Source organism: Gouania willdenowi, chromosome 2 (assembly GCF_900634775.1).
Source record: "Gouania willdenowi chromosome 2, fGouWil2.1, whole genome shotgun sequence".
Taxonomy (NCBI): domain Eukaryota; kingdom Metazoa; phylum Chordata; class Actinopteri; order Blenniiformes; family Gobiesocidae; genus Gouania; species Gouania willdenowi.
Window position 1 is genome coordinate 8,153,572 of NC_041045.1, and position 13,440 is coordinate 8,167,011.

A 13,440-nucleotide genomic window follows, 5' to 3' on the forward strand; every position below is an offset into this window, starting at 1 on the left:
GGGGGATGCGGAACGGAATCTCCCATCATGCTCTGCAGCACTTGACTGAACCACGCCAGAGCCTGACATTGTGTTCCCTCTTTGCATCTGAGAGGCGTCACCGTGGATCCAAATGCAAATAAAGATTCAAACTGACTTTGACGCTGAAGGCACTTGAATTTACATCCAAACTCCCTGACCTCCCTCTGCGGGACAAAAACCCAGAGAGCGAGTCATTAAATTTGCCTGTGCGACGGCAACGTGGAAAAATTAAAGTACTCGTCGTCTTTGCATATGATTTACTTGTAGGGAAGCGCACAGCACCACTTTAAGGTGGGCCGGTCCGAAGGATACATACAGTACAACCCAACAACATACGCGCATACTCTGTACACACACACACAGCTGTACAAAACGTGGGTTAAGTCACGAGGTCTTTGTTGAGCTTTAATCCAAATTAACTCCAGCAAGTTCATTTTGTCTTTGTTTTTCAAATCATACGTTAAGGTTTCATTTATTCGGAAACCTTTAACATAATAATCCAAATGACTTAATCCGACAAAGATTACCGGTTTGGCTTTTGAGCGATATTATTATTTCCACCCATTGGACAAGTCACATGTTAAAGTGCTGAAGTCTATAATTTCCCTTTATGAGGGCTTTATCAATCCAATCTTTCACATGCAAACGTTAAAAGAGAAATTCTGTGTATTTAGTAACAGGATGTTGTTGAATTTAACACATTCATTTGTGATCTTTTCATATTTAAAGTTAGATTTCTCACACATAATTAGCAGGAAATTAAAAGAAGGTCAACTTTTACTAAAAATCACCGATTGGAATTAATGTAGAATAGTAATAATGAAGCTTTATTGACTTTCTGGTTGGATTTCACAGTTGGGTAAAGTGAGGCTAGCTGTTGGCGTTTGTAGCTGCTTGTTTAGCTAAGCTAGCATGTTGCTAACCAGAGCGTTACAGACATAATCTATCAATTATTACAATTACGATAAAAACAAACAACGAAGAGTCATCATGGCTGATATTCCTAACATTATTCTTTGTATGATCCAATTTAAGTCCAGGGGATGATCATTTATCTTGGAATTCAAAAGCAAAATGGCGGCTAGCAGTTAGCTATGTAACGCGGAAACTGTGGTTTGTAGATGTCAACAAATTCACTTTGTATGTTTTCGAATTTCCATATAGAGCTGCTGTGATGACCTAAAGGTCATGTTTAGAATCTGGACAATAGTGTTGCGACTTGTTTATTTAAGCTACGATAAGCTAACAAAACCCAAACCTTGAGCTAAATAAAGATGCTTTTTTGTCTATTCCAGTCAATAATTTGACCAAATTACATTTTTTTTTTTTCTGACCACCTGCTTGAGGAACAGTATTCCAGTATTTATCATTGGGTAAATATAAATTAAAAATAATTATGGCAACAAAGTGACACGCAATATTATTAATTAGATTTAAATAACAATATGCTTGAAATTTGTTGAATATGAGTACTGTAATTTAGTAAGTAATTTAAATCAGATTTTTTCAAATAATTAATAAATGTTACTTTTTCTTATTTTTAAATGCAAATTTGGTTGACATATAAATTCATTTGTATTTAATAAATATTATTAGGTGAATTTAACTCACATTGTGGCTTGTTATCTATAAATACAATGTACTTATTTTCTATTTAAATCTTAGCTAATAATTAAAATCGAATTAAACATATTACGTGTCACTTTATTTCCACAAGAACTTGTTGGAAATACAAACCTCAGTAAATGACACATTGTCTCCCATATTTTTACTGTCATGACACAAAACAACGACTAATATTTTGCCACAATGAAGACGTGGCTTGTCACAGATTTCGTTTTTTGGAGTAAATGCATTTTAAAGATAATCTTGGTTACAAAGAGATGAGGTTTTATTTAATTTTTTTTCTGAGCTAACCTCCAACGTAGCGCACGCACAGTCAACGAGGAGCCCTTGTGCAAGTGATTCAGCGTACGGCTCCCCCATAGAAAACACCACATCACAGTCGTTACACGTGCCTGCTTGATTGACAGCTTTTAAGAGGCAGAAATGAGTGAAATGGGAACAATCCGTCACGTCTATTCATTGCTGTTGTTGGTGGTATCCAGATCTTTGCACTGCAGGTCTCCTCCAGCATAATTGATGCCTGGAACTTTAACTCCAAACCGGTCGACGCACCAACAGATTCCTCTTTTTCGTCCACGAGACGGCTTGCACTGCACGTTAAAAGACGTTAAACCAAGTGAGAATAAAAAAAAATATCTATATATTTTTGTATGCAGGGAATTAGAAATATATATATATATATATTTTTTTTTTTTTACCTGTTTCCGCTTAAAAAAGCCCTTCTTGTCACAGTTGGGGATGTACAGCGAAAGAGCCATGACTCGAGAGGTGTCCTTCATGCTCTGGATGAGATTATCAAGTCGTCTCCTGCAGGGACCCTTTAAACACACACACACGCGCGCACGCACACACACACACACACGCACACACACACACACACACACACACAATCTCAGCATTAATACAGGAAAGAAAAAAAGTGTTTTTATAGTTATTTTGAGTGTTTCTCTCTCATTCTGTGTATGTTCGCTGTGGTCTTGCTCCTTGTGAGGCATTTTGTGCATTTCTGTACTCCTTTTGAGGATTATTGCTGTAAAATATATGTTTTTTGGAATCATATGATGTATTTGTGTTGTCATTTTGCCTTTTTTTGGAGTATTTTTTGTGTATTTGTGTTGTCGTTTTGCTTGTTTGTGAGCACTGTGGGTTTGCGGAATAATTTTTTGTGTTTGTCTTTGTCTTTGTGTACTTTTTTTTTTGTCATTTTCTGTAATTTTGTATATTTTTTTCCCCGAGTAAGTTTGTGTATTACTGTTGTTGTTTTAGTCATTTTTTGTGTTTTTGGAGTATTTTCTCTTGTATTTTTCGGCAATGTTGTAATTCTTTGTATTTTTTATGTATTCTTGCTTTTGTTTCATGTATTTTTCTGTCATTTCGTACATTTACTTTGGGGGCTGCATAAAATTTGGCCTATGGCCGCCAGTTTCCTACATCTGTGTTAGAGTTTTACCAGGGATATTTATATTTATTATTTATTCCTGATTATTGGGCTTTAATTACCGGCGAGTGGTTCCTTCTGCTCGGAAACACATGGAAACCAGTTGTATTTCTATTATTTATTTTTTAACTATTATTTTCATTTAAAAGGTTACCTCATTCAAATGTAGCCTACGTATATGTTCATAACAGGGACTATGCACAACATTAAAATAATATTTATGAACTTGTAAATATGCAGTAATTTCCCCCCTGGGACAAATAAAATACATCTGATGCTGATTCTGAAAAAAATATATAATTATTTTCAAAAAGTAGCAGTTGTTGAGAATTAGTTTTTTCGTTGTAATAAAATTAAAACAAACCCAAAGCTAAAAACTAAACAGCAGATGGCAGCAAAGCATAAATGATAATGATGTTCTACATTTGCTCTACATAAAATATTATATTAATACTTAGGTTGGGTTTTTTTTATATTTTATTTCATGCATTTACAATGGTGTGCAATAACTTAACCTTTGTTCATCAACAATTCCCACTTAGGGCTGGGCGATATGAACCAAAACTCAATGTCTCAAAATGTTTTCCCAAAATGACGATGTACGATATGAATCTAGATCATTTTAATTTAAAGTCTTACCAAAAAGACATTTCTGTCAGCTGCATCATATGTTCCATTTTTAGCTTTTTCTCCTCTAAGGGACAGCACGTGTGAGTGAGTTCTGCTGTAGTGTGGCTTGTTTAGAGGAAAGTCAGGGTTGGGACACACTCAGTGGTCATCTGACTGTGATTTTCATGTTGTTCTGGGAAGGAACTAAAGCAGCGACTCCTAAAATGAGTATTTTAAGCTGTAAATATCTCAAAAATATGGAAAAATTGTAAAGACGGACCCTAATCATGAATAATATTAAATACTTGTATTATATAAAAAAAAAAAAAACAATGATGTGATTCTGCTCTGAATGTCAAAATGAATGAATTTCTGTGATTGCAACCATGTCGGAAATTAACTGAATAAATAAAATAAATAAATAAAATAAAATATATAAATAAAAACAAGTAGAAAAAATATATAGATATATCTCAATATAGATGATATTGTCATTTTTTATATTGCCAAAATAGAAAACCTGATATAATTTGAATTCACAAGATATTGTCCAGCCCTAGTTCACATATTGAGTGAGTTGAGATTTTTCTATATCTTGTAGAAGTACAAGTGAAATATGTGTGATTAAAGTTAAAAAAAAAAAAAAAGCTTGAATTGTCATCATTTATGCAGTATTTGGTTCCTTTAATTAAATGAAGGTGAATCTGTCCCTCAGTTCTCACAAAGGTAAATATGAAGTCATATTTTTAGTCCAGTAACTTCCTGCAGGTGCTTCACATTCACTTACAAACTCAGGCTCCAGTTTGTCCAGGGTGAGCGAGGAGAAATCCAGGTTGCTTGCGGGTCCCAACCGGGCCAACTGCTTTTTACGATCCTTGGCCTGCTTCATAGCCTGGGCTTTACGACTGCTGATGTGATCTCCATATAAGGGCACTTTGGTCTGTGCCGGCTCTGGAACACGCAGCGAGGCGTCCGACTGGCCATCTTTCAGCAAAGGAAAAAGAAGAAGGTTCAATTTCACACTCATTTTCCTACTTCCTCCAATATTTCTGAATATCATTGCCCGATAAATGACGCCGAATAATGCAAATCACTATATCTAAAATAGTGTTGGTTTAGTTTTAGTCAGACTTTGGAGTAAAAACACAACTTAGTTTTAGACGAAATTTGGTCATCAGGACTTTAGTCGGCTAAACCAGTTTCTCAAATGGGGGTACGTGTATACCCCTAGGGCAGAGGGGATCAACTAGGGCCACATGATCAACATTCATGTCAGCATTTAGAATAATGACCAATCCGAGCATTAACACAGGACACAATAAAGAGTTTTGATAGTTGTTTTGTGGGCTTTTTGTGCATTTCTGCAGTCCTTTTGTGTATTTTTGGAGTCATGTTGTGTATTTGTGTGATTGTGCATTTTTTGGAGTAATGTTTGTTTGTACTGTGGGTTAGCAGGGTAATTTTTTGTGTTTTTCTTGTACTTTTAGTCTATTTTTCTGTAGTTTCACATATTATTTTGAGTCATTTTGTGTATTTTTGTTGTATTTTTGTGTTATTTAGTGTAATTTTGTGTATTACTTTTGTATTATATTTGTTCATTTTTTAAGTAGTTTTACACGTTTTCGGAGTATTTTCTGTGTTTTTCTTGTTTTTTCCTGCAATGTTGTAATTCTTTGTATTTATTTTAATGCATTCTTGCTTTTGTTTTGTGTATTTTTCTGTCATTTTGTATGTTTACTTTGCGGGCCGCATAAAATTAGACCGAGGGCCGTATGTGGCCCCCAGGCCAGCAGTTTCCTATGTCTGCTATAGGGGTACGCAATGGCACTACAGGGGGTACTTGAAAGAGAAAGTGGAAAATTAACAACTAAAGTGTCAGTCTTGGCCAGAAATGATAAAAACAATAGAAATTAATCTATTCAGGAACGTTTAAATCAGTGTTGTTCAACCTTGGGGTCGGGACCCCATGTGGGGTTGGTTGAAATTTCTGAAAAATTATTACAACACAATCTTAAAACAACTCCGTATTTCTATACTTTCACTTTGTGAGTTTAGTTCAACTAAATAGCAGTAAAAATAAAATATATATATATATATATATATAATCTGAGCTCAAACGTGATCAAAAACTAATTCTAGAAAAAAATGTGGATTTCGCCCCATGTGACAAAGATACAGTAAACGAAAACATCAATACATTTTGATACTTTTTTGTGTACATGTATTTTTTCAAATGAGTCATATTATCGTCACTTAAAGAAACGTAGACGACGAAAACTATGACAAAAATGCCTTGTTAGCCCTTTGCATGCACGCAGTTCAGATACTCTGCAAAAGTCCAGCTCAAGGCTCGATTCACACACAATGACTGTCATTAGTTACAAAAGGTGTCTTATCTGCACAATAGTTGGTCATTTGTACCAGAACTTTACAAATTACAAGGCAGGATTAAAATAACCATCATACACGACACGAGTGTAATACTAGAGCTGTGTGAACGCAGGTTCAAAGGTGTTTTTAAAATCCTTTTTATGAGACGGTTTGAAGAAGCGTTGAATCTCTCACACTGTGGACTGAGACTAAATTGAGTTGCTTTAATGGATACTTGTACTTTTTGGAGTATGTTTCTAAAATCAGTCATTTTTACTTGTATTTAAGTACGTCTTTTAAACAGTTCCTGAGCGAATTATTGTTTTTTTGTTTTAAAATGATCAACAGAGATTGTGGAACCACAAAAAAACCTAATGCACCGTAGCAAAAAATCGACATTGAATTGATGTTTATTTCTCAGATTTAGAGTTCTTAGAGTCAACCTTTTATTTTGTACAGACACTTTTGTGGAAAATAAATCAAGATTGGGTCTCTTCCTTTTGAAGTTTATACATGAGATGTTTACTGTATGCAAGAGTACCGTAGAAAGATTTATTACAAACAATAAACAAAGGGGGTAAAAGTAACTAGTAACTATTTAATTGAGCTAATTCTTACTTGTACTTGAGTATTTTACGCATGACCTACTTGCACTTCTTGTATCTAGCTATGCTATGCTATGCTATGCTATGCTATGCTATGCTATGCTATGCTATGCTACATTGAAGTCATTAGCCTTTTAAAAGTCATTCATAGCCTGGAACATGTAGCTAAGCCACAGATGGCCCACTTCCACTGCTGTGCCACGCACTCGTTTCATTTTGGCGGACTGCTAATTCTGCACGTAATGCCCCTCCCACCCCCTCCCTGTTTCTGCGATGACGTGATCGCTAAGCTACTAAGCTAACCCCGCGGTGAAATAAGGTCACTGCTTTGTCACTAAAACCTCCCCCAGCCCGAGTGAGGATCACGGCGATGAAGACAATTGCCATCGTGTCCTTCATTTCTTTCTTTTTACGACGGCTTCTTCGAGGAGATTCCGTCCAGTTTTGAGAAAACAAGGGCAGATAAAGTCTTAACTTGCTAATCCTCAAGCATGTCCAAGCTTTCATGTTTTTTTTTTTCTTTTACTGCTCCAACTAGAACCACGGAATTGTACAAAGTTGGATTGTTTTCTCATTTTTGTCAGATGGTAAATGTGCTAATGCTGAGTAAATTCATGCTCAGGCCAAGTTGTCCGTAAGGAATTCACAAAGGTTTTGTTGGATTTATGTGCACGATAAAGAGACGAAGGCGAAATGAACAAAAGCTGGGTTTCCGTTATCCAAAATCTAAATAGCGCGATAAAAACTGGTAATGGAACACCTAAAAAAGAACACTCAAATATTGCTAAGAAGTTTTTACGCCTTCACGAGGAGGAATTTCAGACGTTTTGATCTTGAAATGTGTCGCAAAAACGCCACGGTAACAATTTTCCCGCAAATACACGTCACAGAACGTGACGTACCTGGTCACATGACCACTGTTCTCTGAAAAAAACCTCGCGCGGTACGTGTAAAACAAAAAACTAGAGCCAGACATTTCTTAGAATTATACTTAGTGCCACATTAGACGTGAAACAAAGAAGGAAGACAGAGTGTTATAAGAAGGTTTGGCGCGTTACGACACTCCTGCTCAAAACAACCTTCAATTGAAACACGTTCAAAGCGCAATTATACTTTGTCGACATTTAGAAATATCGTTTTTATTTTGCCAAACTCTGTAAATGGAAACCCAGCTAACGAGGAGTGCGAGATGAAGTCGAGACGAGGAGCCACGTGAGCGGCAAATCTGTCTGGATTTGTCTTAGAAAGTCAGGAAAACGAGGGCTTTATGAGAAAGAAGAATAGGGTGAAATAGAATAACAGGCAGAGACGAAGCGGGGTGGGGGAGAATAGGGCGACACAGACAAAAAGGTGAGTCATGGGTGGATATCAGCACAGGTGGCAAAAAGAGGCAAAAAGTAAAGAAAAAAGAAGAAGAACGCTAAGATTTCACACTCGAGGGCCAACATTTCCCTGAGCTGCCATGGAGCACCACCTGTAATCTTCCCCCTTGCCTGAGGCAATGGGCCACTCACACTAAACCTGCATATTTATGTTTCTCAGACCCACTCGGGGCCTTTCAGACCTTAGATGACAGCTTGATCGCGCCTCTGCACCAATTGTTGACAGACCTACAACCCCCGGTTGAGGCTTGACCTCAACGATGAAAAGTGTCCAAATTTATGGAAAAGAGGGAGAGAAGCTTAAATCCTTTAAGCCAGTGGCTCTCACACTTTTTAGGCTCAAGTACCCATTTATCTTATTTCTGAATCCAAGCACCGCCCTTTATTCCACTACAACATTTTGCTCATAGAAAACGATTTAAAACAACAATAGATCATAACGACGGAACGAAGGAGTGACAACACACATTTTTAAGAAACTCAGTTTGTAAATAAGTGGAAAGGAACAGTATTTAGTGCAGTGGTTCCCATCTCAAATAATCGCTTTGAAATCAAACAGTGACTTCAAAATTTCCGAATTGAATCAGGAAATTTGCTGATTAAGCAAAAGCAGTGCAGAGTGGCCAAGAAATGGGCCAATAACAAGGTGCCAGGTGGTATGTAATGGCAAGAGGTCGCTTGAATGGGCAAAATGTGGCAAACGATAGTGAAGAAGGAGAAAATGTAGAACAAAAAGAGGCAACATGTAGGGAAAAAAAGGAATTATCTTATTGGAAAGAACAAAAATTGGACAAAAGTGTCAAAAGAACTTGCAAATATGGACACAAAATAGGAAAAAAAAGTCTGAAAAAAGTTTTGAAAAAGAGCAAAAATGGTCAAAGGAAAAAAAGGTAAAAGTGGGTTAAAAAGTTTTCCCCTTTTTAAGGTTTACTGGGGGAATAATAATCAAAATAAAGACATAAAGAGCCACATGTTGAGAATCATTTAATAACAGCTCACGTGGTGTCACTGATAGAAATGACCGGCCCCTGCCATCGTGGGAACCTCTAGGGGTACACGTACCCCCATTTGAGAAACCCTGCTCTAGTCTAAATGATGAACGCGTGCACGTTAATCGTGTTGAAAACGCACGTGTGTGGCCTACCTTTGGGTGAGCGCAGCATCTTGTGCATCTTCTCGTTCTTGCACAGCCCGCGGCCGTGCAGCAGCGCGTGCAGCGGCTTCTCCTCCCCGTGCTTGGGCAGGCAGCGGAGCCCGCGCGTGCACGGCCCCGTGTACACGCCGCACGGCTGACCCTCTTCGAGCGCGCACGTCAGGCAGCAGCCGCAGCCGGGCTCCTTGACCAGCTGGCAGCCCAGCGGCACCGGCGGACACATGGACACAGCCTTCTGGTCGCAGGGCGCGCACGGCACGTAGGACGCGCCGCAGACGGTGACGCTCAGCAGGACGGACACACCGAGGGTGATGACGAGCATGGCGCGGGTGTGCGCTAGAATGCAGACTATAGGGTGGATAGGTGGTGGTGGTGGTGGTGGAGGAAATCTAATGAATCTAGTGCTGAATCCAGGAGGAGTCTGACCATCAAAGACGCATCCACGGGTGCCTTTTCCCCCCTCAGAACATCCGGTGCTTCAGTCCACAGGAAAGTCACAATAATGCATGAGAGAGAAAAAAAAAAGAAAAAAACACGCAGCTGTCCAACCTCTGGTGCCGTTTACGCACAGGCTGCTCCAAAAAACCCGAACAAATCCCGCAGCCTGGACGCGCTGTTTTACGCGCAAAGATTGTGCGGACGCAATGTAGTGTGGTGTGATGTGATGATGTGATGTGTGTGTGTGTGTCTCTGAGCGTGTCTTTTTAAAAAGTGCCGGAGGGCAAAGCCTGTAACGATGAGGCTGTGAAACAAGCTCAGAGGGGGAGGAGGCGCCGCGCACTTGTCAGCCGTGCGCGCTGCGATGCTGATTCCACACACAGGGCGGGTGCAGGCATGCATCAACATTCACATACACATTACCATCATCTGTCCCCAATAAGAACAATTACAACATAAATGCACTCCACGATTCATCAATTCATGCTTTGGTGTCCCCCTTTTTTTTTTGGTTTATTTAAAAATATAAGCCTTGATTCTGATGTTCCCACGTGCAGTTTCCTAATTCCAGTACATGTTACAGGTGGGATTATGAGCTGATGGTGCACAATATAAGAGGTATTAGCGATTTTGTAGGAATGGGATGAAAAGAAAACAACTTTTATTTGACTTTTAAAAGTGCATTCACACCGACTTCATTACGTTCAAATCAACGTAAATGACGCAACATCAAGCGACGCAACTTGCGCGATTCCAGCGACTCAATCGCGCAATCTGAGTAGCTGGAAGTCTCTCAAAATTGAATTTTTTTTAACATTTCAAGCGACTTTGAGTGACGCTTTGTTGCGACATTCAATCGGCAATGAGTTTCTCCCCACGTCGTCACATCACTGGGGTAGAAGAAAGTCAGCAAAAAGTGCGATTCAAGCGACTCGTCACGGGGCGATTTAAGCGACTATAGTCGCTGAAGTCGCGTTCAGTGTGATACATACTTATCTATTCAACTCAACAGGAATATAATAAATAAAAACAAAACCATAACAATCCGACAGTTAAATATCACAATACATACCTGTTCCTGCGCCTTTAATATTTAATATCAGTGAACAGGAGTTGAAGTCATCTGCTGGATACATTATCGCGCCCACAGGAAGTTGATTTCCTAATGAGGCAGTAGCAGTCCCAGGAATAAGGGGGGAAAAAATAGTTGTTTAGTTGTGAACAAACATTGCACCAGAGAATTTAAATTCAAACGTGCGTTGGTTGTGCACAAAATGCAGGATTTTTGAATATTTTGATGATGATGATGAGATAAAGATGGCTTTCATCTGATTAAAATCAAACATTCCTCCATGTACTGAAGGCTTCTATTGCCTGAGAAAGTGAAAATATGCTGAGTCATGCCGTTGTTGTCTTGCCAAAATCACTAAAGCTTCAGATATTTGCACGATAGGTGACGTGATCATAACTAATCACTTTCTCTGAGGACTTCTGCAGTGATTTGCGTGCGGATTGACCCCGTTTTATGACCTCAGAGAGGTCAGAGTTCACCGAGTTACAGTAAGGGGTCACCCTGTTGGAATTACAGATGTTTTGGCTCCCACTGTGTCATTTAAAGTTGAGCACTTGTGTTTTTCGTAAACACTCAGGATGAATTACTTGAACACCCTCAGCGAGGCTCATCCTGTTGTGGCGACAGTGTTTATTAAAGCCGCCAGGACTGAAACTGACCTTTCCAACCCACTGTTTGTTCCCGTGCTGTGTCAGGTTTCACTTCCCGTCTCTTCCTTCCACCATTTGTGAAACCCTGTCGTCACCTCTGTTTGCCTTCGCTCTTGACTTTTTGCACAGAATCAGGTGTCTAGTGACGTCCTACGACGTGACGAAAAGGTCACCCACGCACACACACGCACGCCCTTTGCAGTTTCTTTTATCCACATTTGAGGGTTGAAGAAAGAACGGCATTCAGGGTGAAACTCGTGAACACACACATCCAACGTGGATCAGACGGCTAAAGATATAGAGGCAACAATGATGTGCTTGTATTTGTTCGTGTGGCAATCCAAAGGTTCTAAAGGTTTTGAAACCAAATTCATAAAAACAATATAGTAAATAATAGCCGAGGTATTACTTTAAACATACAAGTAATCCAGAGGGTCATGTGTAGAGTAAAAATGGCAAAAACGTAGCAATGGTCGACATCGGCATTGGTTTTTCCATGTGCTGTTGTTTGACCAAACACGTTAAAACACCAATATGGTATTTTTTCCATTCCTGACGTTGAATAAGTATTCCTTTTTTGCACAGATAACGTTTATTTGTAGAATAAATCCAGTGGAGCATCACATTAAAAGTAGGCTTAACCTTGTAATTACCAATGAGTTTTATACTGTGTAATGTATAAGTGGTGGACGACGACTGTGTGTGTAGATATCGATACGGGACCACAGAATACAGTTTTCCATATCAATTCAATTCACTTAAAAAGAAAAAAACCTTGATTTTGTGGGAATTTGTGTGTAATTTAGAGTAAATTTGTGAGATTGTTTGTGAGAATTTGCAAGATTTGTGGCAAAATTAAGAGTTATTTCCACAGTTTGCTATTAAAATGACTGCATTCGTGTGACATAAACAAAGAGCAAATGAGTGTCACTAATCGTTGATTTTGAGTCATCTACAACTGGATTATCTGGTGATTTACACAATAATTCATGTTTTCTACATCATTTTTACTGATTCTTGCATTTTTAGCTCATGTTCTAATCATGACCATTTCTGTTTTGTGTGTTTTTGTTTTCATTTTGTTGTTGTTTGTCAATTCTTTTTATTATTCAGTATATTTTTCTATTATTTTGTGTGTGTGTTGGTATTATTTCAATTGTTCTATCTCAGTGCGTGTGTTTTTGGTTGTTATTTATGTCGTTTTGTATGTTTCCCTGTTATTTTTTGTGTAATTTGTAGAGATCTCGTGTGTTTTTCTCTCATTTCGTGTGTCATTGTTGTCATTTTGTGTGTTGCTGTTAATAGTAAGCATGTTTTTCTCACTTAGACGGTGTGTTTTTGGTGTCATTTTGTGTATTTTGTTGTCGTTTTGTCCGTTGTTTTTATTACTCAGTATACTTTTCTCTCATACTGTGTGTTTTTGTTGTCGTTTTGTGTGTTTTTCTAACACGTGTCTGTTAACAGACGTTAGCTAAAACAACAGCGACTACATCTAAAACGACATTCCAACACAAAGCCATTTAAAGAACAGATTTTTTTTTTTTTTTTTTTTTTGCGTAGCGTGGCTAGCTCAGGTTAGCTTCACGGGTTCTTTTCTTTCATCTTGTTACAGCATCCAATTCCAACAATTAGTTTGATTCTAACTTCTAAACTGTTGCCATCTGATGAATGACTGCCAGGAACAGAAAGGTAGTGTTAAATAAAACACACACACACACACACACACACACACGCACACACACATCCGACAGCCAAATGATCTCATGCCGCTCATGCTCGGACACTCCCCACCCTGCAGTGTTGGTGTGCATCCAACAACCAGGGAACGATGGTGAGAAAAGTGTGGATGCGCGGCAGTGAGAGGGATTTATGATCAGTGTATAGATCTTAATAAGCCACATTGTGAGGCCTTGAGGGACAGATTTGAGTGCACACGAAGGACGTTCTTAACACCGTTTTCCATCACGGTTCTTTTTCTCTTTCTATTTCTCGCACGATACCGTCAGTCTTTGACACTTTACAGTTTTGATGCTAAAGTTTGATGATCAAATGACGTGTTTCTCTGCAGATGATATC

General features: G+C 38.6%; 1 protein-coding gene across 1 annotated transcript; it reads right to left on the reverse strand.

Moving 5' to 3' along the window:
• Window positions 1–264: 264 nt before the first annotated feature.
• igfbp5a (insulin-like growth factor binding protein 5a) lies at window positions 265–9,961 on the reverse strand. The gene is made up of 4 exons (XM_028466184.1): window positions 9,196–9,961; window positions 4,482–4,678; window positions 2,346–2,465; window positions 265–2,237 (listed from the first exon to the last, which is right to left on the reverse strand). Exons 1-4 carry the CDS (start codon window positions 9,524–9,526, stop codon window positions 2,100–2,102), a joined length of 786 nt encoding a protein of 261 aa, XP_028321985.1. The 5' UTR covers window positions 9,527–9,961; the 3' UTR covers window positions 265–2,099.
• Between the last annotated feature and the right edge of the window lie 3,479 nt (window positions 9,962–13,440).

Bases quoted from the DNA above. Each gene is read 5' to 3' on its own strand.
- igfbp5a (XM_028466184.1), bottom strand. From the start codon at position 9,526: ATGCTCGTCATCACCCTCGGTGTGTCCGTCCTGCTGAGCGTCACCGTC. The intron at 4,679-9,195 runs GTAGGCCACACA...CTTTGCTGAAAG, and splicing joins GATGCTGCGCTCACCCAAAG to ATGGCCAGTCGGACGCCTCG. The intron at 2,466-4,481 runs GTAAGTGAATGT...GTGTGTTTAAAG, and splicing joins ACAAACTGGAGCCTGAGTTT to GGTCCCTGCAGGAGACGACT.